At 40.5% G+C, this 27,225-nt stretch overlaps 2 protein-coding genes across 9 annotated transcripts; one reads left to right on the forward strand and one right to left on the reverse strand.

Annotated features, from left to right (window-relative positions):
• Positions 1-157: 157 nt before the first annotated feature.
• cnbpa (CCHC-type zinc finger, nucleic acid binding protein a) lies at positions 158-3,225 on the reverse strand. Of its 6 annotated transcripts, none has more exons than XM_077512097.1 (6): positions 3,062-3,153; positions 2,148-2,201; positions 1,765-1,885; positions 1,538-1,603; positions 1,210-1,405; positions 158-1,147 (listed from the first exon to the last, which is right to left on the reverse strand). In XM_077512097.1, exons 3-6 carry the CDS (start codon positions 1,880-1,882, stop codon positions 1,030-1,032), a joined length of 498 nt encoding a protein of 165 aa, XP_077368223.1. In that variant the 5' UTR covers positions 1,883-1,885; positions 2,148-2,201; positions 3,062-3,153; the 3' UTR covers positions 158-1,029. The 6 variants fall into 6 exon arrangements, with proteins under 6 accessions (XP_077368223.1, XP_077368220.1, XP_077368222.1 ...); XM_077512094.1 differs by having other exon boundaries at positions 1,759-1,885; positions 3,062-3,151; XM_077512096.1 differs by lacking the exon at positions 2,148-2,201 and having other exon boundaries at positions 3,062-3,225.
• Positions 3,226-4,207: 982 nt separating this feature from the next.
• On the forward strand, positions 4,208-26,552 carry raf1a (Raf-1 proto-oncogene, serine/threonine kinase a). Of its 3 annotated transcripts, none has more exons than XM_077512084.1 (17): positions 4,208-4,915; positions 8,753-8,980; positions 9,110-9,222; positions 10,323-10,425; positions 10,512-10,669; positions 10,772-10,861; positions 15,978-16,131; positions 17,862-17,886; positions 19,630-19,745; positions 20,378-20,495; positions 20,614-20,698; positions 21,810-21,986; positions 22,068-22,114; positions 22,218-22,336; positions 22,418-22,549; positions 25,366-25,500; positions 25,589-26,552. In XM_077512084.1, the coding sequence occupies exons 2-17, from the start codon at positions 8,780-8,782 to the stop codon at positions 25,727-25,729; spliced, it is 1,914 nt and encodes a 637-aa protein (XP_077368210.1). In that variant the 5' UTR covers positions 4,208-4,915; positions 8,753-8,779; the 3' UTR covers positions 25,730-26,552. The 3 variants fall into 3 exon arrangements, with proteins under 3 accessions (XP_077368210.1, XP_077368212.1, XP_077368213.1); XM_077512086.1 differs by having other exon boundaries at positions 4,426-4,506; XM_077512087.1 differs by lacking the exon at positions 4,208-4,915 and adding an exon at positions 17,609-17,728.
• Positions 26,553-27,225: the final 673 nt, after the last annotated feature.

Below are 27,225 nucleotides of genomic sequence, written 5' to 3' on the forward strand. Positions count from 1 at the left end.
GTGAAATTGGACGTGCACAATATAGTTTGTTTTTTAACTAGTCAATTGCTAATTTGTTTCAAATTCAAATGTAACGCACCTCCAAAAGTAAAGTTGTGGGTGTCAGCAAAACAAGAATGAGTTCAAAAACAGTGACACAAAGAATTCAAGCAAGGTCTTCTCCGTGCTCCTCCAGCTTTATTGATAGTTTAAAATTACATTTCTATTTTCTAGGACTTCAGTTGCACTTTCCTTCCGACTTAAAAACTGAGTACAAGCAAATGGTATTTATACAGTAGTCTAAGTGATATTGTACAAAAATAACATTTTGATTTCCGTGAAAACTTTTCATTCCGAAATAACTCCAAATTCACCTGTTCTGACAACTGGTCACAATGGTTTTAAATTTGTCAAGGTAAAAAGAACAAAAAAAAAAAAAAAAAAAAAATTCCAAGGCCATTTTAAAGGAAACTCCTACCTTGGCCTAGCTAGTTGATTTTGTAATTGTAAACAGATTTCTATAATAGAACTTACTCCTTTTATACCTCCAAAATTCTTTGTAACTAGGCAAGAGAAAATGTCGGCTCTCACTTAGCTGCGTGTAGTGCTGAAATGCATTATGATATGAAATGTTTCCATGTCATTCTCCCTTGGCCAACTCAACCCACTAAAAACAAACCAAAATAACCATACATGGAAGTTTGGTTTCCGTTTACTCCCTTTTCTCTTGTCAAGATATTCACTTCCACAAGCTCAGAGGTCCTACAGATTCCCATGTTTAGTCCCATTGATTCATCTCTGATCACCAGTGGCTTGGAAAGGGGGGGGTTCCTTTTACAAAGCATTATACATAACACCGCTACCAAACTAAAACATTTTTGTGTTGAATGCAGAAAGATTTTTTTCACCCCTTTCACTACATGTCGAGAGGCTCACTGGCCCGGGACTAGCCTCTATTGGCCAACCTTTGGCCAGTGAAGAGGATTCAGAGAAAAATAATACAACCAACCATCAATCTGAAAAAAAAGGAGGGGCAACAGAGGGCGCCGATTATGCGGTGTCTTCGCAGGTGCACTCTTTTGCCAGGTGGCCCGCCTTTCCACATTTGTAGCAGTTGGTCTCGCTGGCTTTGGTGCAGTGCACCGCGACGTGACCAATCTCTCCACACCTGCAGGAGACAAGATCGCTCAGTTCCCACGAAGGCAACGGCGTCGGATCGCCAACACTCACCTGTAACATTTCACCTTGTCACAAAGCTTCTGGATGTGGCCAAAGCCACCGCAGGAGTAGCACTTCTGCTCGTTGGCATCGCAATCACGGGCCATGTGACCAGATTTTCCACAGGTGTAGCAGAGGTGCTCCCTCTCCTTTTTGGGCTCCTTGCATTCACGAGAAATGTGGCCAGTCCTGTGGCAGTTGTAGCACGCTGAGCGGGCAAGGAGGGGGAGGGGGGGTCAAAGTGTCAACAGCTTCCCAACAGGTATCAACTGACATGGCGCTTCAATGGTGAAATCAAAACTTCTGTTGCCATCTCAGCTAAGTAGACGGCAATGCTCACCATCCTCAGTTTGGTCACAGTCCCTCGCCAAGTGCCCCGGGTCTCCACACCGATAGCAGGTCAAGTCTGGATTGACACACACTGGGAGTTAAGATGGTGCAACTAGCAAGGGATACCACGAGCTATTTTACATGACTTCAACCGGCTAGCAAATTAACGTATGGAATGAAAATATGTTACACTCATCATATTTCAGATGTGTCCTATATAGTATGTAGTACCCTTGCCTCGTCCCCTGCCTCGGGCACGTCCTCGTGAGCCACTACCACACACATTGGGGCAATGTTTGATCCAGTGCCCTGAGCGACCACATCCAAAACACTCGCTGCTGCAGCTCATCTCCATAACCTGAACAGATAAACGCAGCATGTTAATGCCGGCATCGTATTCTCTCAGACGCCACTTGGGAAAATAACAAATTTAATCCACTGCAACTTTTGACTTGAAAACAAAGCTTTTAAATGAAAACTACGGGGATGGAGACACCGATGCACATCTACCATGCTACATCCTGGGCAAGTTTTTTTTTTTTTTTAAATCTACAACCACCATACGGGGCTGTTTTAGCATGAGGGGTGCAGCTTTGTCTACAACTACCCAACTAACTTACAGGATGACATCATGCTGTGAATGCCATTGGTCGCACATCACTTTGCAGACAGTGCTGAAGACATCAAATCGGGAAGATTGTGGGTTAAGATTATGTTTTTGGAAGGCATGTTTTCAATTACCTTTGTTGTAAGAGAGCAAGAATACTTGTTGCATCAAACTCAAGTTAATGTTGTGCACATGTTTAGAGTTCCTACAAACTGTCTAAAATGCCGTTTGTATTACACGCTGCTCGGCATCACTTTCAATCTTCGATCTCAGAGAGCCACATAAAATGGCTATGACAGCATGTCGTGGTTTTATGAGCGTTCAACATGTGCCAACATTGTACAGAAACGCCACTAAAATTACTTGGAACACTTTCGACAAAAAAAAATGCCTGTCTAAACGACGACCACGACGAATAAGCTGCTTCGATGACGTCGGAAAACAAATTTCAACGCTAAAGGTAAAAGCTACGCTAACGTGGGCCTAGTCACGTTGATGTTGCTGCGCAGTCGCGAGACGCCACAGATTCAAGCTAACCCACGCTAGCAACTCCAACCGCACGATCACGACCAAGATGCGCGCTTCAGTCGACGATACAGCTTCCGCCCCCGACAAGAAAAAGATTTCACCGACAAAAAGAGTCACTAAACGGCTTTAACAATTGGTTTCCGTTGGCTATTAGAGATGATCTGCGTATAAATTCGACATTTCCCGCGCAGGAAAAACACGCCAAAGTCCTTGTGGCGGCCTACCATTAGCAGGCCTGACTGAGGTCCCGACGCTCCGTAAACGAGCCCAAACCGAATAAGATGGCCGAAAGAAACCAACCAGGTGTCAAATTCACCTGCTAGATCACCTAGTACTCGTTATACTTTCGACATCCGGCGGTATTAATTACCTAACGAGCGGTTTGCAATTATTTCTTACCTCGCTAGCTATAAAGCTCTGTCAGTGTTTACGCCTCCTTCTTTGCGCTACATGCGGTGTGAGCATGAGCAAGAGTTCCTGAATTGTCATTCACGGAAACTAGTAAAAAGCTGCGTAGCGATTGGCTGTCTGATCATATATCAACCAATTAAATATGAAGGGGTCTGGACACCGCCTCTATGAATGAACCAATCAAATGGCCAAAACAGCATTTTCTTCCTTAAATCGACCGACCTTAATAACAACGACAACAACAACAACAAATAATAATAATAATAATAATTTCATTTATTTCGGCACATATTAAAAATACTTATAATCACAACAAAACAAATGTAGTTGTAAAACATTTGGGTTAGAAAAAAAAATGACAGTCATAACAGGGAAACCGCAAAAAAACCTCAAGGGACTTGACTAGTAGAGCTCCATTAGGTCAGTAAATAATAATAATAATAATAATAATAATAATAATTTTAAATGTAAATGAACATTTTTTTTTTACAAGAAGACATTCCTGTAGTGACAATGTGTTTATTATATAATCCTACAACACGTTTTACATTGCTTTAAAAACAACACAACATTTATGCAGGATTATTTATATTGTAGTATATAATCCAGTACGACCACAGACTGCTTTTAGCTGCTTTTGCATTTGGGGTATACCAAAATCCACCGTTTTTATCCATTTTAGGGGCTGTTGTTTACATACGATTAATCCTAGTCTAAATTAATATTAATTTAAAATCTAGTTATAATTATTGACATTTATTGTTTTAGGAATCTGAGCTACTACACAATGCTCATCCAGAACAGGAACAAATGTGAACACAGAATTTCACATTAACGGCATTATTTTATGCTTAATGTAAAAAATTTTTTACTTAAAAATAAATAAATAAATAAATGGCGAGAATCGGTTGAAAAATGTGGAAGTAGTAGCAGGACAAAAAAGTGCGAGGAATAAAATATAATCACGGGAATGGTGTAGAAAACGATGTGTGAAGGCCACAGCTTCCACACAATTAGATAATTGATGGAATGATAACTTGAGAATTTGAAAATACACGGACTATCGGATCGATCAGTCATGAAAATCTCCCGTGGCACTGCCCTCGAATCTCCAGATGATGGCGCACTTACGTTATTAATTATAAAGCATTTCTTCCAAACCGGTGGTGGGTTGATCCATGTTGATTTCTGACCTACACTGTACAGTACAACCTTATGAAAATATACAATCTTGTGGAAATACACAATTATCTCCCTGTTCTGGCACCCAATACTGTATTTTGTTCTCCGATTTGGCAGCGTGTTTCCATCGTGTCGGGGCAAAACATCATGGTTGGTGTGGGCGGGCTTTCGAGCAGTGGGACTGATGCTTGTCTCTCGTTTTGATAGCGAGCTCTTGTTTCAATCTTGTCGCCAGACGGACGCAGGCCACGGCGAGTCAAACCTTTTACCTTCCATTGTAAATATTGATTGTCAAGGCGAACGCGTTCGGGAACAGACCGAAATGAAAACGTAAACAGCTCCGAGACAACAACCCAACAGAACAATGAACGCATTCGTCGCGTCACTTTTCAAGGAATCGAGCGATTTTGCCTTAAAACCGCACGAAGGGCGACATCAAACTTTTCCTCGCTTTTGAGGCGACCATGTTGTGACCTTCGCGCCGTCCACTATCGCGACATTTTACGGGATAGGCGTTTTTCTTTTTCTTTTTTTTTCTTTTTCTTTTTGCGTGCTCAAGTCACTTGGCCCTTTCTTTGATTGCGTTGCAAATATGATGATGTCACCGACGCCACTTTTTCCTGAAGTTATGGCGGAGCACAACTTTCCCAACTTCTCTTGGTAAGCTCTCTGACAATACACACCAACGTTTGCTGCACGTAGCGCGACTAGTCTCCTAGCTACACGGGAAAGCTAACTACAAAATGTTTCAAACGCGTCTGCAGAAAACAATTTGAGCGAACATTATCGTTCGCTTTCTGGGAGGCCTACATCGGCTGCCACTTGACTGTACTAGCGTCAACTGTGCTACGAATTATTTGACTTAACTAGTCGCCCTTCCTCCTTTGTTGTGATTTCATGGAACGACAGAAGACGGAACACAATGGACACGAATGCCATTAATTTCACCAATGTATGACTTGGGAGACGTCGATTGTTTACGTTATGCGGTTTGACCTGCTTGGGTATGCATGACAAATTATTTCGAGCTACCGAGCTTTTAAAAGTGATCGTACTGAATAAAATTAGGTTTAACATTACACGTTACATGCTGTACATTGAGCGCCTGAATGTATTAAAAATTGACATTAAGGTAAAATTTTATTTAAAAAAAAAAAAAAAAAGTCTAGCCGTTTCTAAAATGTTATTTACAGAAATTGAATGAGATTAACACTCTCCTTTCTCTGTAGAATTGTACAGAAAGTGCACTGTAATAGTGAAATCCCCACAGCTCTTCACACGTATGGAGGAAAATAATAATAATAATAAGTTACAAACTTGAATTAAGTTAGAATAAGACACACCCCTTGCTCCAACGACTGTTTTCAGTGAGGTGAAGCAGACCTTTTTAGTGTGCACACTCACTGCAAAGCGACGTACGTTAGCAAGATATTTGGTTTCTTTCAGACAGGTCACGTTACAAGATGCAAACGCAGCACTTTTCACTACAGCACCACCGAAATACCTCCTGTAGAACAATAACGCCTAAAATATTGTACTCATTGTGACGTGTATATATATATATATTTTTTTAAGACCACACATTAGTATTTTTACTTTCAAGATGTGAAATATATACACAGACGGTTAGTTAGCTATTATGCTACACTGGTGCTGAATTGTTTAGTGAGACTATACCTGGAACTTTTCATTTTGAGATATACATCGAAGGATGACGGGTCAACGTTACAAAACATGCTGCAAATAACTGGTGTTTGAGAACTCCTGTTTTAATTGGAATAGTGTAACTTTCTCTGTTCCCTCCATTCATGGCAGTAGTTTACTTTCCTTTCAGTGCAGGCTTGAGCTTGATGGATCCTTTGCATTTTGGTTTTCTGACATACCAGTTTAAAGGCTTTGTTGCCACGTTGATGTCATTTTGAGGGTTTATGTCAACACAATGCTGCAACCAATTTCTGTTTTTATATTGCTCCTCATCCCAGAGGCATTAGCATTGATAACATGATGACTTAACAGAATCAAGCACACAATGGAAATGTAATGTAATGTAAAGGATCTGGTGGAGTTTACATGAACACCAGAATATACAAATCAAAGGTATTGGACGGGTGTTTTCGCACACATTTCTCACTCGTTTTTGAGCATTGTGTTGGCTATCTGGGTGACACGTTTGTTTATAGTCGAGTCTAATGGCCTCGAGTGCTCACAATGCAGTGAACCTTGAAGTGGTGTTTTTAATGGCAGTAGAACACCACAGCAACAAAAACATGATGTTTGGATCACTGCTGCAATTTGGAATAATGTGGGCAAGTCGCACCAAAGCCAGACTCCCATCACGGCCTGTCATGTCATGTCAATATGTCAGGTTGCTTGTGGTCTTATGAGTTCAGTAGCAAGCCTGCAAGCATCATTTAACAGCCACAGCATTCACATGAACAACATGCACGACTAATTTTACCTGTTAATATTTTCTCAGTAGATAAGGGGAGAGGAATTGGACTAAATTCCGTTGATGGATGTGGAAAATTCACAAATCAAATCAAATTGACGAATTTTTTTTTTTTTCAAGTTGTGGCACAAATTTCTTCAAAATTTCTCACGTATTTGGTGTACTATGTTGTCCTTGTCATTTTTGGTTCAGTGGCAGTATTTGTCAGAATTCATTCACTGTTTCTGTGGAAACGGCAGATATCACTCGTCATGTAATACAGCTGAGATGCTCCAAGACTGGATTTGATTTGGCTCAATGATGAACCAAAACAATAGCTAGTTGCCCATGTGTTTAGTGTACCATTCTATACACTTGTGACTAGGGATGGGCGAGTACCGATACCAGGTATCGGTATCGGTCCGATATCAGCCTTTTTTCAAGTACTCGAGTACTCGTGACGCAGACGAGTACAAGCGAGCGATGGCAGAGGGGGAAGACGTTAAGTGAGTCCTCCTTGCCTGTAAGTGGCGCTAGTTTGCAGCAGTTTTTCACCAAAACTTCACCGGTTTGGAAATGCTTCAAAATTGTGAATCTTAAACTAAAAGAGTTTTTGTTTTTCTATTTTTGTGTTTTATTTTGAGCGTTAAGACTATTGAAGAGTGACTGTGCTGTTTTTTTGTTTTTTTTTTAAATCAAAATTCAAGGAAATATATTTGTTTAAAAATATCTTTTAGTGATTTTTTTTTTTGTCAAAATGTACTACTGGTATCGGCAGTTGGTGTCGGTATCGGTGAGTACTGAGGGTCTGAGTATCGGTATCGGTCTGAAAAAAAGTGGTATCGAACATCCCTAATTATTATTATTATTATTATTATTATTATTATATAATTAGGGATGGGCGAGTACCGATACCAGATATCGGTATCGGGCCGATACCAGCCTTTTTTCAAGTACTCGAGTACTCGTGACGCAGACGAGTACAAGCGAGCGATGGCGGAGTTGGAAGACGTGAAGTGAGTCCTCCTTGCCTGTAAGTGGCGCTAGCTTGCAGCAGTTTTTCACCAAAACTTCAGCGGGTTGGAAATACTTCAAAATTGGGAATCTTAAACTAAAAGATAATTTTTGTGTTTTATTTTGAGCGTTAAGACTATTGAAGAGTGACTGTGCTGTTGTTTTTTGTCAAAATTAAAGGAAATATATTTGTTTAAAAATATCTTTTAGTGATTTATTTATTTTTTTTGTCAAAATGTACTACTGGTATCGGCAGTTGGTATCGGTATCGGTGAGTACTGAGGGTCTGAGTATCGGTATCGGTCTGAAAAAAAGTGGTATCGAACATCCCTAGTTTTTTTTGGTCAAAATTAAAGGAAATATATTTGTTTAAAAATATCTTTTAGTGATTTTTTTTTTTTGTCAAAATGTACTACTGGTATCGGCAGTTGGTATCGGTATCGGTGAGTACTGAGGGTCTGAGTATCGGTATCGGTCTGAAAAAAAGTGGTATCGAACATCCCTACTTTTGACATACCTGTAAAAGAAGCTAGCAAGATGCAGCAGCCGTTCCCTTTTCAAAGTCTCCCCCCTGCCCCAGTAAAAATAAATAAATAAATAAATGAATAAAAATAAGAAATAAATAAATAAAAAAGGATGAAACAGTGTCTGGAATGTTGTGGAGTTAGTCAAGTTTGTAAATGAAAACACAGAAATATGCAGCAACAGTGCGATGCTGTGTCAGTTGGAACCAAAGTCTCAATATTTCCACCTCGTGAAGGCTTACCATGACGAAATTTACGGCATGTCTGGATGCAAATCTCATCCTCGTTATTTCCGGCGTTTCAGTGGTCTCTAAAATTGACTGGGCAAAAAAAAAAAAAAGACTTAATAGAAAAATATCTACCTCACGTCTGTTGCAGCCGGTTCGTTTCATACATTTTGACACGGGAGTCTCCGCTCTGCATCGCTGGCATTTGGAAAACAGACTAATGTAATATTGATTTTGTCAGCTGAATGATGTAAGCTTTTAAAGCGTTCAAAGTTTGCGCACGGTTCATTTTTTTTTCCCCCAGACCGTTGAGAGCACTTGGCTTGACTTGATGGAGCACCTCCAGGGAGCATGGAAGACCCTGAGCAATGGCTTTGGAATGAAGGACTCCGCCTTCGAGGGCCCGTGCCTTTCGCCGACCATGGTCCAGGGATTTCCCTGCCAGCGTCGCTCCTCGGATGACAGCAAGATCCCCGACTCGAAGACGAGCAGCACCATCCGTGTCTACCTCCCAAACCAGCAGCGCACTGTGGTGAGATGATTCTTTCGTTTTTAGCAAATGATGTTTTTTTTGTTTTTTTTGTGTGCTGCATGGAGTTTCCAGTTGTGAAACCGTGACGGTACGTGGAGTCATGCAGAAAGGCTGTCGTTTTTCCTTTAGGTAAATGTGCGGCCAGGTATGACTCTGCAGAGCTGCCTGATTAAAGCCTTAATGGTGCGAGGCCTGCAGCCGCAGTGTTGTGCTGTTTTCCGACTACATCCTGGGCAGAGGAGGTGAGCTCCAAACATTTTCATCAAGAGATGTACTTGCTGCATATCATAACCAGGGATGTAACGATATCCAAACATCACGATACGATATTATCACGATATGATAATTATCACCATATTGTTGGCGATATTTAAAAAAGATCACAATATTGTAGAAAAGAGCGAGCTCATACAAAAAAAAAAAAAGCACAATATTGTGCTTTTGTACATAACAGCAATAGATATAAACTATGGAGGACCAAAACTGCCAAAATTCGAAATAAATAAATAAATGACTAAAAGTGAAAATAAAAATGAATATAAAAAAATATAATTCCAAAATTATATCTAAAACAATAAATATAAATGGAAATGAATCCGTTTTTATTTTAACTTTTTGTCATGTATTTATTTATTTATTTATCTATTTATTTAGTCATTTATTTATCTATTTATTTAATAAATAAATGACTAAATGAATAGATAAATAGTGACTAAATAAATAGATAAATAAATGACTAAATAATTAAACAAATTTATAAATAAATAAATGTCTACATAAATACATAAATGACGAAAAGTGAAAATAAAAACATATTTATTTCCATTTATATTTATTTTTTTAGATATAATTTTGGAATTATATTTTTTTATATTCATTTTTATTTTCACTTTTAGACATTTATTTATTTATTTATTTAGTCATTTATTTATTTTGAATTTTGGTCCTCCATAATAAACCACCTACAATCTCTAATAACAATATTGAGGCACTTGTTAATGCAAGCACACATTGATTGTTTCACGAGCAAATTAGGTTCCCTTTCATCTGACAATTAGCAGAGTTTTTAAACATAGAAGGCCAAAACATCCCTAATGAAAATTAAATTGCACTAATAAACTAGCCGCTAGAGGGTGCTAGAACTGCACAAATGGAAATCAACCTGACTTTTTTTATTTTATTTTATTTTTTTAACAAATGTGTTCCTTTTAAATATTGTGAACATGACAACAACAATATTGTGGCAGTTTTAATATCACGATATTGCCCTTATTGTGACATCCCTAATCATAACTCATTTCCTTGTTATAAATAGTCTTGTGCTACTTTTTTTTTGTAACAGTAAAAAACTACGGATGGACTGGAATACCGACTCGACCTCCCTGATTGGTGAAGAGTTGCTGGTGGAAGTTTTAGATCATGTTCCTCTGACCACACACAATTTTGTGAGTGCCTGAAATGTTGAACACGAACCCTTGAATTAAGCGTCCGTGCCTAAGAAATAATTTGACAAATGTCGTTCATGTTTTAGGTCCGGAAAACATATCTGAAGCTCGCGTTTTGCGACATTTGCCAGAAGTTTCTTTTGAACGGTTTCCGTTGCCAAACGTGTGGCTACAAGTTCCATGAGCATTGCAGCACCAAAGTACCCACGATGTGTGTGGACTGGAGCAATATCAGACAACTCCTGTAAGTGTTAATAAGGTCACTACAACAAAACAGTTTCGGCACTGAAGTGATCATTTAAGGTTTAGTCACCCGATGTCTCTTTTTTTTTTTTTTTTTTTTCAGTTTGTGTCCAACACCTGGTGAGAGTGGCGCCCCGTCACTTCCCCCGTTAACATCTCGGCGAATGAGAGAGTCGTTAACTCGCTTTCCAAGGTATGTCTTGATACAGCTGAGCACACAATGAGCATTATCCGTGTATGCACGTAAACAATTCTGATGATAATGTAATAGGGATAGACCGATTATCGGCTGGGCCGATTATCGGCACCGATATTCAGCATTTTGACAAATATCGGCATCGGCCATTTCGAAGAATCATATGACCAATAATAGATCCATAAAAAAAAAAAGAAAAAAGAAAAGAGAAAAAAAACAAAAACGGAAAAAAGACTATTAACTAAGTAAAATAAATAAATAAATGAACCCCCAATATTTTACTAACCCTAAAACTTGCTCAATAAACATATGCTTTAAAATAAAATAAAAATTCAGAGCTGGAGTTTGTATTTTTTCCAGATTTTGATGCTAATATTTGCCCTTTTTTTTTTTTTATAGTGGAAATGAATATCGGCTCCAAATATCGGTTATCGGTGTTCTTGACTACTAATAATCGGTATCGTATCGGTCCCGAAAAAAACATATCGGTCTATCTCTATAATGTAATACTGTAGTCTGCGCTGTAAAGCGATGAACATTTAACTGCACAGCAAAGCTCAAGCGTGACTGTATATCGGTTCCACAAACGATCCACATTAGGAACATGCTTACGAGGGCTGCACAATATATCGAGAAAATATCGATATCGAGATATTGGTCTATGCCGTATGCATATCGCAAAGGTATGCAATAAGTTTGATGTGGAATTTTATCTGAATTTGACCAGTCAGACTGTCAGGTTGACCTCTTTGACATTTATTAAACATGACTAAAAAGGAGAGAAGACGCCAAGTTCAAAGCTCGCGAGGACAGAGGAGAGGAAATGACTGGTACAATTCACTTATGCACTCAGAGGGAAAAAAATTTCCCCTACTCCGATACACCCGCATCCCCCCCAAAAAATGAATATGTATATGTGTGGTGCATTAAAAAAGGAAATGGAGGGACAAAGTGGTGGGGCAGGGACACAGATGGGGGGGGGGACCACAGCGCTGCCAGGCACTGCAGTCCATCCCCCCTGTCTGCCCCCCGCCCCCTCCCTCTCCCTGGGCCTGGGGCTCCCTCCCCTCCCCGGCCCGGGCGTCGGGCTCCGGGGGCCGGGCGGGGGTTTGAGGCCTGCCCCACTCCGGTAGAACTCCTGGCGCCCTGGGCGGGCTCCGGTGGCCGGTGGGCTGTCCAGTAGCCCTGCTGCGCTGGCGCTGTCCGCCTATCGTGGTGCCAGATGGGTGGGGTGGGGGGCTGGGGGGCGGGCGTGCCATCTACACCCGCCGGGTTGGGTGAGGCCCCGCTGGTCGCTCCTCTTACTCACTTCACTAGTTTTGCACTATACACTTTGTAAATATACACATAGGGCACACAACACATTTCTTGGTGGGGTGGGGAAGGGTGGAAACACCATCTTCACCCTTCAACTCCTCTCCAATTTTAATGCACTTCATGTCCAAGGGGAGGAGTGAGTTGGGGCGGGGAGCCATCAGAGGGGATGGACTGCAGTGCCTGGCAGCGCTGTGGTCCCCCCCATCTGTGTCCCTGCCCCACCACTTTGTCCCTCCATTTCCTTTTTTAATGCACCACACATATACATATTCATTTTTTGGGGGGCATGCGGGTGTATCGGAGTAGGGGAAACTTTTTCCCTCTGCTCCGACTCACCTGCTCCCAATTTTAATGCACCACACGCACACACTTGTATATACACTGGGTGGGGCCACATTCACGGTGTAAGGGTAGAGCTCGCCAGTCGGGGGGGCTTGTTGGGGGGGGCTTGTTTGGGGGGGGGGTGGAGGTTTTGGGTGTTGGGGGTTAGGGTGTGTTCGGGGGTTTGGGGTCCGGGGGTGGCGGGGCCTGGGTCGTGGCGGGTGGCGGGTTTGGGTGGGGTGCGGGGGGGTCGTGGGGGCCCACCGGGCCTCGTTCTGCAGCCTTGGGCTCGGGGGTGTGGGCCGGGGCTGGGGCGGGGGTGTTCCGGGCGTCTGGGTCGGCTCGCCGACCGGTGTCCGATCGGGTGGCTTGGGGGTGGCCTTGGTGCTGCCGCGGCCTGGGGATTCCGGGGGGGGGGGGCGGTGCTGGCTTTGCTGGACCGCGGTTGACGGCTTCTTTCTTTGGTGGTGGTCCTTATGCATGCCAGATCCATCGCACCAGCATCTACTGAAACTCAAACAGAAGTTGCCTCTCCCTCCCACAGCCCCTTGAATCAGTGGGTGCTGGTGTCTGTGGATCTCACTTTGCTTTATCTATCCTTCCCTCCTTCCTCTCTTTAGTTTTTCCTCTGGTCACTTGAGATCTCAATTTATTGGAAGTTTGAGGTTTCTGTGGTTGGCATAAGACTCTGGTTTTGTAACCACGCAGGAGGGGTTTGGTTGGTGCTGGATTTCACTTTGATGGATTGGATGTACTGGCTTCTATGGATCTCACTCTGCCTCATCGATCCTTCCCTCCTTCCTCTCTTTAGTTTTTCCTCTGGTCTCTTGAGATCTCGCTAATTTGTTGGAATTTAGAGGATTCCGGGGTTGGCGTAAGACTTTGATTTTGTAAATATGGGGAAGGCAGGAAGTGTTTGGTCGGTGCTGGATTTCACTTTGATTTATCTTTCTTTTCTCTTTATTTTTTCTGACCTTTTCTCTGGTCTCCTGACCATTTGAACCTCACGACTCTGGCAAGATTCTGAAGTACCTGGTTAAGGCGAAGGGTAATGGGATATTTACAAGGTTTTAGGTGAATTAATGAGTATAAATTTATACGTATTTGCACGCACGCACGCACACATACACACACAAAAAAAAAAAGAGCAATGATGATAAGACGTTGAATCGGTAAGACTACCGAATGAACAATTCTGAGCTCTTTTTAGAAAAAAAAAAAAAAGAAACAGTTGCTCTGCTAGAGTTCATGGGATTGTTTACGGAAAATCCGACAGATTCCTGACCTCATTTTGAGCTCATAATGACGTAGAAACGGAAATCGGGTCCGGAGGTTGAGTGAGTGTCGAGGAGGGGGGGGGGGGTGCTTTGGCCCGTGTTTGTTGTCGGGTTTTAGTGGATGATTTTAAATTGCAATTTTTTTTAATTTTTTTTTTTAACTTTTGGATTTTTCTTTTTTAACTGTAAATTGCTTTTTAGTTGCACGTGTTGCATGAATAGAAAGCTATACAAAGTTGAGTTTTGTTTGACTTATTGAACTGTTATTGTCTCGTATTTGTGCTTAATCACTGGCTGTGTGTTGATGGGGAAAATGTGAACAGATTAGGGAAAGATGATAATAATATCACAGTTAATTATGGCAGTGATTCTAATTTTTTTTCCATTACAACCCTCTAGGAAGAAGGAAAATTGTTCTCACAAAAAAAAAAACAACAACCTACACTACATCTTAGAGCAGTGGTAGGGAACCCTGGTCTTGGAGAGCCACTCTCCTGCCTATTTTCGATGTCTCCCTCCACCAACACATCTGACTGGATGAACAGGATTGTTGTCGGGCTTCTACAGAGCTTGCTGATTCGTTTGACTCGGTAGTGTTGGAGAAGGGTGACATGGAAAACGGGCAGGGCAGCGGCTGTCCAGGTCTAGGGTTCTCGTAACTCATTTTCACATTTCGCAATCCCGTTCGCTCCCGGCTGTTTTACTGAATTTTGACTGATTTTGCAAGGCCCACAGAATATTGTGTTTTATGGCTATACAAACATGGAACCTATCAAAAGAAAGATTAAAGTCTCTTCTTTCGTCAGGAAAAAAAAAAGTATGTTTCTATCTGTTTCCGTTCTGCAGCAATTAGCATTAGAAGAGAGCTAAGTTTCACCAGTTTTCACAAATCTATTTAAAATTGTAAGTAATTGAGCTTTTTTTCTAGATGGCCCTGGTTGATCTCCTTTGCTCTGCTGCCACTTGCTGGCCGTTTGTGTAATAACTACCATTTCTGCAACCGTTCTTTGCAGTTGAGAGGCTGCATCAAAGCCTTCTGTATGCTCTAGCATTAAAAAAAAAACAAAAAACAAACAAACAAACGTATAAATACGTCTTTGGGACACTTAAAACATTTAAAAAAACGTATTTACACGTTATTGGGAGCCAATGAGTTTCAGAGCTAACACAAACTGTGACAATGATGATTGCCAATGTATCAAAGGTCATGGATGTCACTATACCTGCTTTTAGCCTCTTAATATTGAGAATATTTGGATTGATTGATATTCAGTCAGACTAAAGTGTTTAGCATCGTGTATCTCAAAACCATTTTTTGGTGAAGTCCACCTCGAATTGAATTTTACACATCTGATGATGTCATAGGTCATGTTGGTGCTGCATCAGCAACATTTCAATTGCTGCACAGTTAGTTGTGTTCTTAATTTGCATTAAGAGCCTTAATGAGAACAGGATCAAATCCTGTTTCTAATGACGTTCTCAGCTTTTGCGGGGGCTTAGCGGTCCCAAGTGCTGATTTAACAGGAGAGGTGAAAAAAAAAAAAAAAAAAAAAAAAGAGTCCGTTGTTTGGGTCGCACTTGAAACTGTTGAAAAGCGCCGTGAGCTGCCAAATTAGCACACTCGCAGCGAAAAATGTTCCATGCAGATCAATCCGAAGGACTGTTGTGAAACTTGATTTTCTGGTCGTGAACTAAAATGTAGTCCAGTCCTTGGGTAGCAGTAACAGTTGCCGTGTCATGCTGGTGTCATCTCAACACATGTGACAACACAAACAAAAAAAAGCTGCAGGCTTGTGTTGGGATAGCACACGACGGCGGCATTAATTGTTAAGCATCTGAAAGTAAACAGACTTTTTTTTTTTTTTTTTCTCTCTGTCATGTGTGAGTCCCTCAAAACAAGCTCGCCGTCAATCCCAAACCATGGAAGCGGCTCGTCCAGTTGTTGTACACAAAACGCCGCTGACAGCGCAGCATTCCCGAGATTCAGACTCGGCTCGCTGCCAACGACAGCGACGCGGCGTCGTCACGTTTGCTGTGAAAAAGATCAGATGGCAGATAACACATTCACTGCCAGCCCAGCAAAAAAGGCATCATTTGACGTCTTTTTCCGTCAATGGCAGTGAATGAGTTAAGCGCGAGCGGCCTGTGAATCTTTTTTTTTTTTTTTTTTTTTATGTCGCATTCTCTCGCCCTCGCAGCTCGGCCCACCGATATTCAACGCCGCATGCCTTCAACTATGCCACGCCCTACTCGCCCACAGGGGGCGGTCTCTCTCAGCGGCAGCGCTCCACGTCGACGCCAAACGTCCACATGGTTAGCACGACCCTGCCTGTGGACAGCAGCATGATTGAGGTACATACGCACAACGTGAGCCTCTTGTTGGCCTTTTCCATCCACCTCACGCAACCACACCAGACGGCAACCGCCGGTTTCCCATTAGCAAATGGCGCACGGCGAGAAAAAGGGGGCGGCAACATTTGAAACCGTCCACGCCGAGCTTGCGCTACCGGATCGCGCGCGGATCGAAGATAGCATTTCCCGAGTGGCAAGTCGTGCCAACATTCATATTTACAATATTTAATACAATTTAATACAATTTTTAATATAGACCACGATGGATGAAATATTGCGATTCACGACCGGCTCGCGAAGACGGCGACGTTTCTGCCGCTGGAGCTCTCATTCAAGTGAATAGGAACACACTATGGTGTACCTCGAGGCCAGGGGTGTCCAAACTTTTTCATTTGAGGGGCCACATACAGAAAATCAGAAGGACGCAAGGGCCACATCATGTTATGAAGAGAAATCGTGTTTCGTTCCTAATAATTGTGCAAATAATTTATTTGTGCTTTTGCATATTTAGAAAAATGCTACAGTATATAAACCAATTTATTTGTAATATGGCAGTAGGGTTATTATAGTTTGGGAGTTTTTAATTTTAGTTTTTTTATTCGTTTTCAGGGTTCCGTTTTTATAAAATTTTAGTTCTTTAATAAATGCTTAGTTTTAGTTAGTATCAGTATTAGTATTCTTTTTTTATGCGTATTAGTTGTGCGCAATATTTAAAAAAACAAAACAAAATTTTTCTATTGGCTGTTGCTCGATGATGTCACTTCTGTGACATACTTTCAAACATCATTATTCCGGTTGCCATCAAAATAAATCTATTAAAAATCACACCAAAGACTAAAACGAAGTACATTTTTGCTATAATTTTAATTTTAGTTAGTTTTGTCAACGTAAAATGTATTTTCAGTTAGTTTTTGTTTTTATTTTATTTCGTTAACGAAATTGTTTTTTGAATTTTAGTTTTAGTTATTTCGTTAGTTTTAGTTAACTAAAATAACCTTTTAATAGCACCTGTGTTTTTCAACACCCTCCTTTCTTACTTTGACCATCTCCAAACATTTTTGTTTTTATTTGATTTGAACTGAGTCAAATGCCATTTTTAGCACATGTGGCGGGCCACTAAAAAAAATGGATGGCGGGCCGCAAATGGCCCCCGGGCCCTAGTTTGGACACCCTCTGCTCGAGGCACTGTCACCGAGCCCGAAAAAAAATATCTCCCGGTTCTTGTACACATCTCGGGCATTCCAACCATCCTCCGGCATTTTGTCCTTTTCGAATTTTGTGTTTTGTGTATTAAGTAGCCTGCCCAACTCTTCTCTTTTCCTCATTTCCCCGTTTCCACCACCACAATTTCCTGCAAATATTGAACGATATCTCTTTTCATTCCTGTCGTCTACTCCTCATTTTCCTTCCCTGTGTTCCTTTTCATTTTCTCTACTTGCCCCCACTGTTGTTGTTGTCGTCCCCTGTTGGGGAGTAGCTAGACTGCCTGAATACCTTCCCCACCTCCTGGTGCCATAGATTCTGGCTGAAGAGGAAAGTAGGTATTGTCCACTTCTCGCAGTCTTTGGTTGAGACCTCATCCAAGAGTGCAGAAAAGGTTAGAAAGCAGAGCAACGCGTGTGTGTTGTGCTGGTCTGTGCAGCCTGACTTCCTAACATGCGACCTGCTTTTACATCTTGGGTTGGGAAGGTCAATCTTATGTGACGGGATCTTGTTTCTTGTCTCTCTAGGATGCAGTGCGAAATCACGACTCGGGTAAGTCCTTTGCCGTGTCAGCGTTCATTCTTTTTCGGGATGCACGATAATGCGATTTTCAACCCATACCGATAAAGCAATCATTTCGAAAGTGTCGATGGCGATAACCGTTTGGAAAATTTACTTGATAACAATTGAAATCAAATTGGTCAATAATTGCCAATAATTATCAGCAGATTGCTCTTATTATCCGGGTTATCTGTATGAAATCAAATTGGTCGATTGTTGCCGATCATTGTCGGCAAATTTCTTTATTCGGTTTATCTGGATGAAATCAAATTGGTCGATATTTGCCGATAATTTTCAGCAAATTTCTTTATTATCCGGTTTATCTGTATAATGTCATAATTGCCGATAATTTTCGGCAAATTTCTTTATTATCCGGTTTATCTGTAAAATGTCAAATTGGTCGATAATTGCCGATAATTTTCGGCAAATTTCTTTATTATCCGGTTTATCTGTATAATGTCATAATTGGTCGATAATTGCCGATAATTTTCGGCAAATTTCTTTATTATCCGGTTTATCTGTAAAATGTCAAATTGGTCGATAGTTGTCGATAATTTTCGGCAAATTTCTTTATTATCCGGTTTATCTGTAAAATGTCAAATTGGTCGATAATTGCCGATAATTTTCGGTAAATTTCTTTATTATCCGGTTTATCTGGATGAAATTAAATTGGTTGATAGTTGTCAATAATTTTCGGCAAATTTCTTTATTATCCGGTTTATCTGGATGAAATCAAATTGGTCGATATTTGCCGATAATTTTCGGCAAATTTCTTTATTATCCGGTTTATCTGTATAATGTCATAATTGCCGATAATTTTCGGCAAATTTCTTTATTATCCGGTTTATCTGGATGAAATCCAATTGGTCGATAGTTGTCGATAATTTTCGGCAAATTTCTTTATTATCCGGTTTATCTGTATAATGTCATAATTGGTCGATAATTGCCGATAATTTTCGGCAAATTTCTTTATTATCTGGATGAAATTAAATTGGTTGATAGTTGTCAATAATTTTCGGCAAATTTCTTTATTATCCGGTTTATCTGGATGAAATCAAATTGGTCGATATTTGCCGATAATTTTCGGCAAATTTCTTTATTATCCGGTTTATCTGTATAATGTCATAATTGCCGATAATTTTCGGCAAATTTCTTTATTATCCGGTTTATCTGGATGAAATCCAATTGGTCGATAGTTGTCGATCATTTTCGGCAAATTTCTTTATTATCCGGTTTATCTGTATAATGTCATAATTGGTCGATAATTGCCGATAATTTTCGGCAAATTTCTTTATTATCCGGTTTATCTGGATGAAATTAAATTGGTTGATAGTTGTCAATAATTATCGGCAAATTTCTTTATTATCCGGTTTATCTGGATGAAATCAAATTGGTCGATAGTTGTCGATAATTTTCGGCAAATTTCTTTATTATCCGGTTTATCTGTAAAATGTCAAATTGGTCGATAATTGCAGATAATTTTCGGCAAATGTCTATTATCCGGTTTATCTGTATAACTTCCAGATTGGGCGATAGTTGCCGATAATTATCGTAGGATTTCTCTATTATCTGGTTTATCTGTTTGACGTCAAATAGGTCGATAATTGCCGATAATTATCGGTCACCGATATTATCGTGCATCCCTAATTCTTTTTGTTGTCTGTTCATTTGTTCCTGTTGTAATCCTCTTGACAACATTTGCTTGCCCGATTCCCTTTTATATTTTTTCCACAGCTGGGAGTTCCCCCAACCAGAGTCCTACTGGCTGGTCCCAGTCCCAAGCCAAAAGTCCTGCACCGGCCCAGCGAGAGAGGGCCACGTCCTTCAACACTCAGGAGAAGAATAAAATTGTAATTTCTTCTTTTGAATGCCTTTATTAACTCATTCACTCCCAGCCATTTTCACATTTCTCAATCCCAGTTTTACTGGATTTGGACTGATTTTGCAAGGCCCACAGAATATTGTGTTCAATTGCTATGAAAGCTATGAAACCTATCAAAAGAAAGATTAATGTCTCTTCTTTCATCAGGAAAAAAAAAGTATGTTTCTATCTGTTTCCGTTTTGCAGCAATTGGCATTAGAAGAGAGCTAAGTTTCATCAGTTTTCGCAAATCTGTTCAAAATTCGAAGTAATTTAGCCTTTTTTCTAGATGGTCCTGGTTGATCTCCTTTGCTCTGCCGCCACCTGCTGGCCGTTTGTGTAATAACTACCATTTCTGCAACCGTTCTTTGCAGTTGAGAGGCTGCATCAAAGCCTTCTGTATGCTCTAGCATAAAAAAATAAATAAAATACAAAACAACGTATAAATACGTCTTTGGGACACTTAGAACATTTTAAAAAAAAAACGTATTTATACGTTATTGGGAGTAAATGAGTTAACTTGCGCTTCCAGATGCTTCACTGTGTGTTTAGTAAATAGCGTTTCGTAACATTTGCGCCTTTTTTTTTTTTTTTTTTTTTTTTAATTTTGTAAACCTCCAGAGGCCTCGGGAGAAGCGAGATTCGAGCTACTACTGGGAGATTGAAGCCAGTGAGGTGTATCTTCAGTCCCGCATTGGTTCAGGCTCCTTTGGAACTGTGTACAAAGGGAAATGGCATGGTAGGAATGGTGGGGGCAGGAGGGGCCGGGCGCGTTGGAGTGCCGCCGCCAATGCTCACTTTTTCCCTTTTCACGATGCATGTTGCATCACACGTCTGTCTGTTTTTTATTTCAATAGGTGATGTAGCAGTGAAGATTTTAAAGGTGACCAACCCGACTCCAGAGCAGTTGCAGGCATTTAAAAATGAAGTAGCCGTTCTAAGGTAAGAAATATGGCACATTAGCTTTAGCTCCTTTCAAATGTTACTCCCAGGGGTGTCCAAACTTTTTCATTTGAGGGGCCACATCCAGAAAATCAGAAGGACGCAAGGGCCACATCATGTTATGAAGAGAAATTGTGTTTAGTCCTAAAAATTGTATGAATAATTTATATGTGATTTTGCATATTTAGAAAAATTCTACAGTACATAAACCAATTTATTTGTAATATGGCAGTAGGCATATTATGATTTTGGATTTTTTTTTTATTTTAGTTTTTATTTCATTTTGAGTTTTGGTTTTTAAATTTAGTTTGTTTTAATTAGTTTTCATGTTGGTTCTGTTAGTTTTTATTAGTTTTAGTTCTTTAATGAATGATTGGTTTTAGTTTATTTAGTTTCAGTATTAGTTTTAGTTTTTTTTGTTTTTAAATGTTTATTACTTGTGCACAATATTTAAAAAAACAGCATGGGAGTGACGTCATCTTTTGGTGCTTTTCTATTGGCTGCTGCTAGATGACGTCACTTCTGTGTGACATACTTTCAACCATCATTATTCTGGTTTTTATCAAAATAAATTATAAAAAAAAAAATCACATTTAAAATCATCCCCAAAGGCTCATGCATTAAATTAATTACCAAAGACTAAAACGAAGGCCATTTTTGCTTTAATTATAGTTAGTTTTAGTCAGTTTTGTAAACATAAAATGTAGTTTGTTAGTTTTTTTTTTTTTTTTTTAATTCATTTTTATTTTATTTTGTTAACAAAATTGTTTTTTTAATTTTAGTTTATTTCATTAGTTTTCGTTAACTAAACTAACATTTTAATGGCACCTGTGTTTTTTGACACCCTCCCTTCTTATTTTGACCATCACCAAACATTTTAGTTTTTATTAATTTACTTGAACTGAGTCAAATGCCATTTTTTCGCATATATCGCGGGGCCAATGAAAAATGGACGGCGGGCCGCAAATGGCCCCCGGGTCGTCGTTTGGACACCGCAGTGTTACTCATTTGCTTTGACAAGCGCCGTTTGGGGACTTTTCTGTTGCAATCTTTGATCTTATCACATTTTGCTGATTTTTTTTTTCTTTTTTCTTTTTCCCCTTGCTGGCAGAAAAACCCGACACGTCAACATCTTGTTGTTTATGGGCTACATGACCAAGGACAACCTGGCCATTGTGGCCCAGTGGTGCGAGGGCAGCAGCCTCTACAAACACATTCACGTCCTGGAGACCAACTTCAAGATGATCCAGCTCATCGACATCTCCAGGCAGACAGCTCAGGGCATGGAGTAGGTCACACCGGAAAGCCATTTTGTCTGATTTGAACAACTCGGGAACGACTTGATTTCACCGCACGTGTTCCTTTTCAGCTATCTACATGCGAAGAACATCATTCATCGTGACATGAAGTCCAACAGTATCCTTCTCAACAGCTTTTGCTCGCGTCTCCAATTTCAACGCGCGTCGCCCGAGTCGTGCGTTTGCTGCGTTTGGGTCATAAAGCCTTGACAGCGGCGAAGACATCTTTCTGCATGAAGGGCTGACGGTGAAAATTGGCGACTTTGGTCTCGCAACGGTGAAGGCCAGGTGGAGTGGCTCGCATCAGGTGGAGCAGCCTTCGGGGTCGATCCTCTGGATGGTCCGTAAATCAGCTTTTTCTCATTTGTTGCGGTGATGTGATGGGTGGAGAAGTGACAAGAGATGTGTTGTCTGTTCAAAGGCCCCTGAAGTCATCCGGATGCAGGATAACAATCCCTACAGCTTCCAATCAGATGTCTATTCCTATGGAATTGTTCTTTTCGAGCTCATGACGGGAGAGCTCCCGTACTCGCAGATAGCCAACAGAGATCAGGTAGAATTCAGTCATAAAAGCATATTGGAAAGGATGCAATGTCAAATCACATGATTAAGACACTATTTTTCCCATATTAAACAATCCAAAACGGTCGCAACGTACTATGCACGGAATCATTAAAAAAAAAAAGCAACATTTTGTAGCTTTTTACAGATACCTAGATATTAATATGGAAAAATGTGTACTTACATTCCAACATATTTAATGTCTAATAATCTTGCAAATTTATGTAATTAACTCATTTGCTCCCAATAACGTGTAAATACGTTTTTATTAATGTTTTAAGTGTCCCAAAGACGTATTTATACGTTTTTTTTGTTTGTTTTTTTTTATGCTAGAGCATACCGAAGGCTTTGATGCAGCCTCTCAACTGCAAAGAACGGTTGCAGAAATGGTAGTTATTACACAAACGGCCAGCAGGTGGCAGCAGAGCAAAGGAGATCAACCAGGACCATCTAGAAAAAAGGCTAAATTACTTACAATTTTGAACAGATTTGTGAAAACTGATGAAAGTTAGCTCTCTTCTAATGCTAATTGCTGCAAAACGGAAACAGATAGAAACATACTTTTTTTTTCCTGATGAAAGAAGAGACTTGAATCTTTCTTTTGATAGGTTCCATGCTTTTATAGCAAAAGAACACAATATTCTGTGGGCCTTGCAAAATCAGTCAAAATTCAGTAAAACAGCCGGGAGCGAACGGGATTGCGAAATGTGAAAATGGCGGCGAGTGAATGAGTTAAGTACCTTGTTTCCAGAAACTGTGTATAGACCGTCAGCAAAAGTAGGCAGCAAGAATTGTTCATGCTATCCATGAGCTTGCTGTGAGGCCAACTTGAAACTAAAATATCTTAGTTGCTTTCTGTTTTTGTTTTTTTTTTCTTTTTCTTCTTTTTTTTTTTTTTTTTTTTTAATATATAAATGTTTTTCCCATCAACGACATGACCGTTGATTGGTTTCTATTTTTTTTTTTTTTTTTTACATTTAAATTAGTTACATGAAGTTAACACTTAAGATTCTGCAAAATGGCCGATATTTCTCAAAACGCTGAATATCGGCGCCGATAATCGGCCCAGCTGATAATCGGTCTATCCCTTATATAAATGTTTGATGTGGTGCTATATGAGATATAAGAGTCGAAACTGGGTCCAGGTGTGCTGAGAAGAAAAGATGGTGAGAAAAAAAACTCCAACATGCTGTTTGAAGGCGTTTGTGGTTGTGGATTTGCGCTGTGTTGCCGTTGACCTAACTTTAGAATCGGTAACACAACTCTAGATATTTGTGGTTTTACACCCCTTCTCAGGTCACACGGCCTGACCTGGATCGTGTAGGCCTCCTTTACTCACCATATAGGCACATTATGTCTATATTCAAATTGGAATATCGTAATCAATACCGTATGTTCTTCCCATGTAATATTTTCGTACTCGGATGACCCAAGTGACGCTCACTTGGGTCATCCGATTCTACTACTGGCCGATTCCTTTCCGATGCGAGAGATGTCATAGAAATTTGCACACGAGTCGGAAAGCGTTGCGGTCACCGACGCTCATGCCGAAGTCATTACAGTAAATATTTGTAAGCATTGCAGCAGCTGAGCGCGCCTTCTTGATTTACGTGACGGTCGTTACACCACAAATGAGCGCATTGCTCTGTGTCATCCTTTTTCACTGCAGCATGACTTCATCGGAGGCCTCGTGTTGTGAGTGTCTGTGACCAGAGTTGGCCCAAGGCATAATCAAGTGAAGCACTTGCTTAGAGCCCTAGTTGACCACTAGGGGGCTGGCAAGAATCTCAAAAGAACTACTTGAGATCTATCTATATCATATGACACAATAATGAGTCGATGGACGAGCGGGAATGGTTATTATTGGCCATCAGATTTCATAGAATGATGTCAAAAATTACTACAGAAAAGCCAGGAAGACACATTTTAAGGAGTGCGTGGGGTTTTGAGAAACAACAGATTAACATTAAATTGGCTCAAAAATATTATTTATTTATTTTTTTAAGCCAAGGATTTTGCACATTTTCATACAAAACTATTTTTGCCACTTTGTGTCTGGTACCTCTATTTCCATCCATCCATCCATTTTCTTGACCGCTTATTCCTCACAAGAGCTGCGGGGGGTGCTGGAGCCTATCTCAGCTAGCTATGGGCAGTAGGCGGGGTACACCCTGAACTGGTCGCCAGCCAATCGCAGGCCTCTGTTTAGTTGCGTCAATATAATTATGGTTGTTTTTTTTACCCTTTATGATTTTGTTACACTTTTAATTTTTTTTTTTTAAACAAGTTTTTTTTTTCCTCAAAGTTTTTACGATTTTCTTGTTGCAGTTATTCGTTCTTACACCAAAAATTGTGTTTAACTCTTAGCTAATTTGTGATATTGTGTAGTCTGTTCTTGTGGCTGAATTTGCTAACGTTTTGAGATTCAAAATGCATATATGGATAAAGACATGCAGGCTTACAATAGTACAGTGCTTCTCAATTATTTTCTGTCAAGCCCCCAAATGCTCCCTGCGCACACTCAATGAGAGCCAATGAGAGCGCCAGTGCCCCCTAATGTAGTGGAGGTGCAATTGCACTTTATTGTAAAACAGTAAAAAATAAAAAATAAATCAGAACAAAAAAAGCATGTTCCCCGAGGTCAAACGCGCCCCCCTTCACGAAGCCTCGCGCCCCCCTGGGGAGACCCGCCCCACTATTTGAGAAGCACTGCAATAGTGTAATGTAAATGACAACATTGTCAGACTTGCTCCTGTTGTAAGAAAAATGGGTCTTTTTTTCTTTTCTTTTTTTTTTCCTCCGCTTCAGATTATCTTCATGGTGGGACGGGGCTATCTGTCACCTGACCTCAGTAAACTCTACAAGAATTGCCCCAAAGCCATGAAAAGATTGGTCGCTGACTGCATCAAGAAGTCCAAGGAGGAGCGGCCGCTCTTTCCACAGGTGAGCTGCTGATTTGCGCTTTCTGGCGTACTACAGATGTCACAGTCACGCTGGATTTAATTCTTTTTTTGTTTTTTTTGTTTATAAGATCCTGTCGTCCATCGAGCTTCTTCAGCACGCCTTGCCTAAGATAAACCACAGTGCCTCAGAACCGTCCCTGCACAGAGCCTCTCACACCGAGGATATCAACGCTTGTACGCTGACCTCCACCAGACTGCCCGTTTTTTAGCAAAATAGACAACTCCGCCTTCCCAACAATGTCCCTTCTCGTCAAATCCAGCAGTACGACGCTCACTACACCCGAAGCTAATGCTTAAACACGTAAAAGCATCCACGAGTATGAGAAGGAAGGAAGGAAGGAGAGGGAGCTAACAGCAATAGCGACATATAGTAGGATTTACAAATGAAAAAGGGCGGAGTCAGAGCCCTACCCTCTTGCTGCACATTAGATATGCAGGCGCCTCTTTGTAAATATATGCACGAACGTCTAGCTAAAATGACAGCAGATGGACTTTCAAGGAAGCTCAAGAGCATCTTGGCTTGGAAGTAAAGCACATGCAACTATTTTGTCGTCCATTTTTTTATTTTTATTTTTTTTTTAAAGGACATTTTTTAAAAACTCAGCTGCTTTAAGAGGAAACCCACATTTTTTTTTTTTTTGGGGGGGTTTTATTTTTGATTGTATACATCGGAGTAGATATGGATTTTTCTTTTGGCATTTTTATATTTTGTTTTCAAGTCACATTGACCTAACTGAAGCCTGTTAATAAACAATGAGCACGGGTAAACCAAGGAGGATCGCCGAATTTGCACATTTTGGCAAAAGCAGTAGTTTCCTTTTTACAGTCTCCACAACAGTATCCGATCTGTCCGAACGTTCTTAGCGCTCGCTGTAACGAGCCGGACGTTTAGAGATAATATCATTTGAATATTTAAAAGTGATTTGGAAGCTAATTTGTCTTGATCGCGTCTCATTCAGCAGGTCAAATGTTTTGTCAACTGGGTAAGAAGGTTGTCTTCACTATTTTAAATAAAATTAAGTTAATTCTTTACCGAAAGTGATTTTTTTTTTCTTCATATAGATTTTTTTTTATTTTGAAAAGTAATGAAAGAAGGTGTTGCAGTTATTTTGTTCACTGATGTTAAAAAATCCCACACATCGGTGTAGTTCTTGGAGGTGTTGGTGTGATGTTGACTGTGTAGCATTGGCAAAGTGGTGTTAACCTCTCAGGGGAACTCCAGCCCAAACACGCCACAGGGGTATTCCACTTGGTGGAACGACAATGAAAGCACCAGGGAGGCACGTGGTGGATTTTAAATATAGGGCGGTTTTGTTTGAGTGTAAACAAGCAAACGCCTCATTAAAGGGATCGTTCGGCTTTTTTAACATGAATCTCAATTTGTGTGCGATCAGCACTGACTTCCCCCTGACAGCGTTCTGTGACACGCGTTCCGGTTCGGCGTTGGAGGAGAGGAAAATAGTCCAGCAAGCTGGCTGGGGTCTCGGAAATAAAGCGTTTTTCTTCTGAAAACGATTTGTTTTCAAAAGCGTGATACATTTCCATCACAATACTCTTTTTCTGAATAAAGTCAGACGCCATTACCGCCAGCCACTACTTTTCTGTTCGTTCGTATCACTGCGCGGCGCCCTGTAGCGCGCTAACCGACGCACTGCAGCCAGCTGGCTGATACTTCCGCCGACGAGGCAAACAACTTCAGGCGGAA

Source organism: Festucalex cinctus, chromosome 2 (assembly GCF_051991245.1).
Source record: "Festucalex cinctus isolate MCC-2025b chromosome 2, RoL_Fcin_1.0, whole genome shotgun sequence".
Taxonomy (NCBI): Eukaryota; Metazoa; Chordata; class Actinopteri; order Syngnathiformes; family Syngnathidae; genus Festucalex; species Festucalex cinctus.

What these genes read in the sequence shown, in the direction of transcription:
- cnbpa (XM_077512092.1), bottom strand. An exon ending in AGGCAGGGGACGAGGCAAGG is followed by an intron (nt 1,604 to 1,758) that starts GTACTACATACT and finishes GTGTCAATCCAG; the next exon opens with ACTTGACCTGCTATCGGTGT. An exon ending in GACAAGGTGAAATGTTACAG is followed by an intron (nt 1,148 to 1,209) that starts GTGAGTGTTGGC and finishes TGTCTCCTGCAG; the next exon opens with GTGTGGAGAGATTGGTCACG.
- raf1a (XM_077512087.1), top strand. Translation starts at nt 8,780, where the DNA reads ATGGAGCACCTCCAGGGAGCATGGAAGACCCTGAGCAATGGCTTTGGA. An exon ending in AGTGCGAAATCACGACTCGG is followed by an intron (nt 17,887 to 19,629) that starts GTAAGTCCTTTG and finishes TTTTTTCCACAG; the next exon opens with CTGGGAGTTCCCCCAACCAG. An exon ending in TCGTGACATGAAGTCCAACA is followed by an intron (nt 22,115 to 22,217) that starts GTATCCTTCTCA and finishes ACAGCGGCGAAG; the next exon opens with ACATCTTTCTGCATGAAGGG.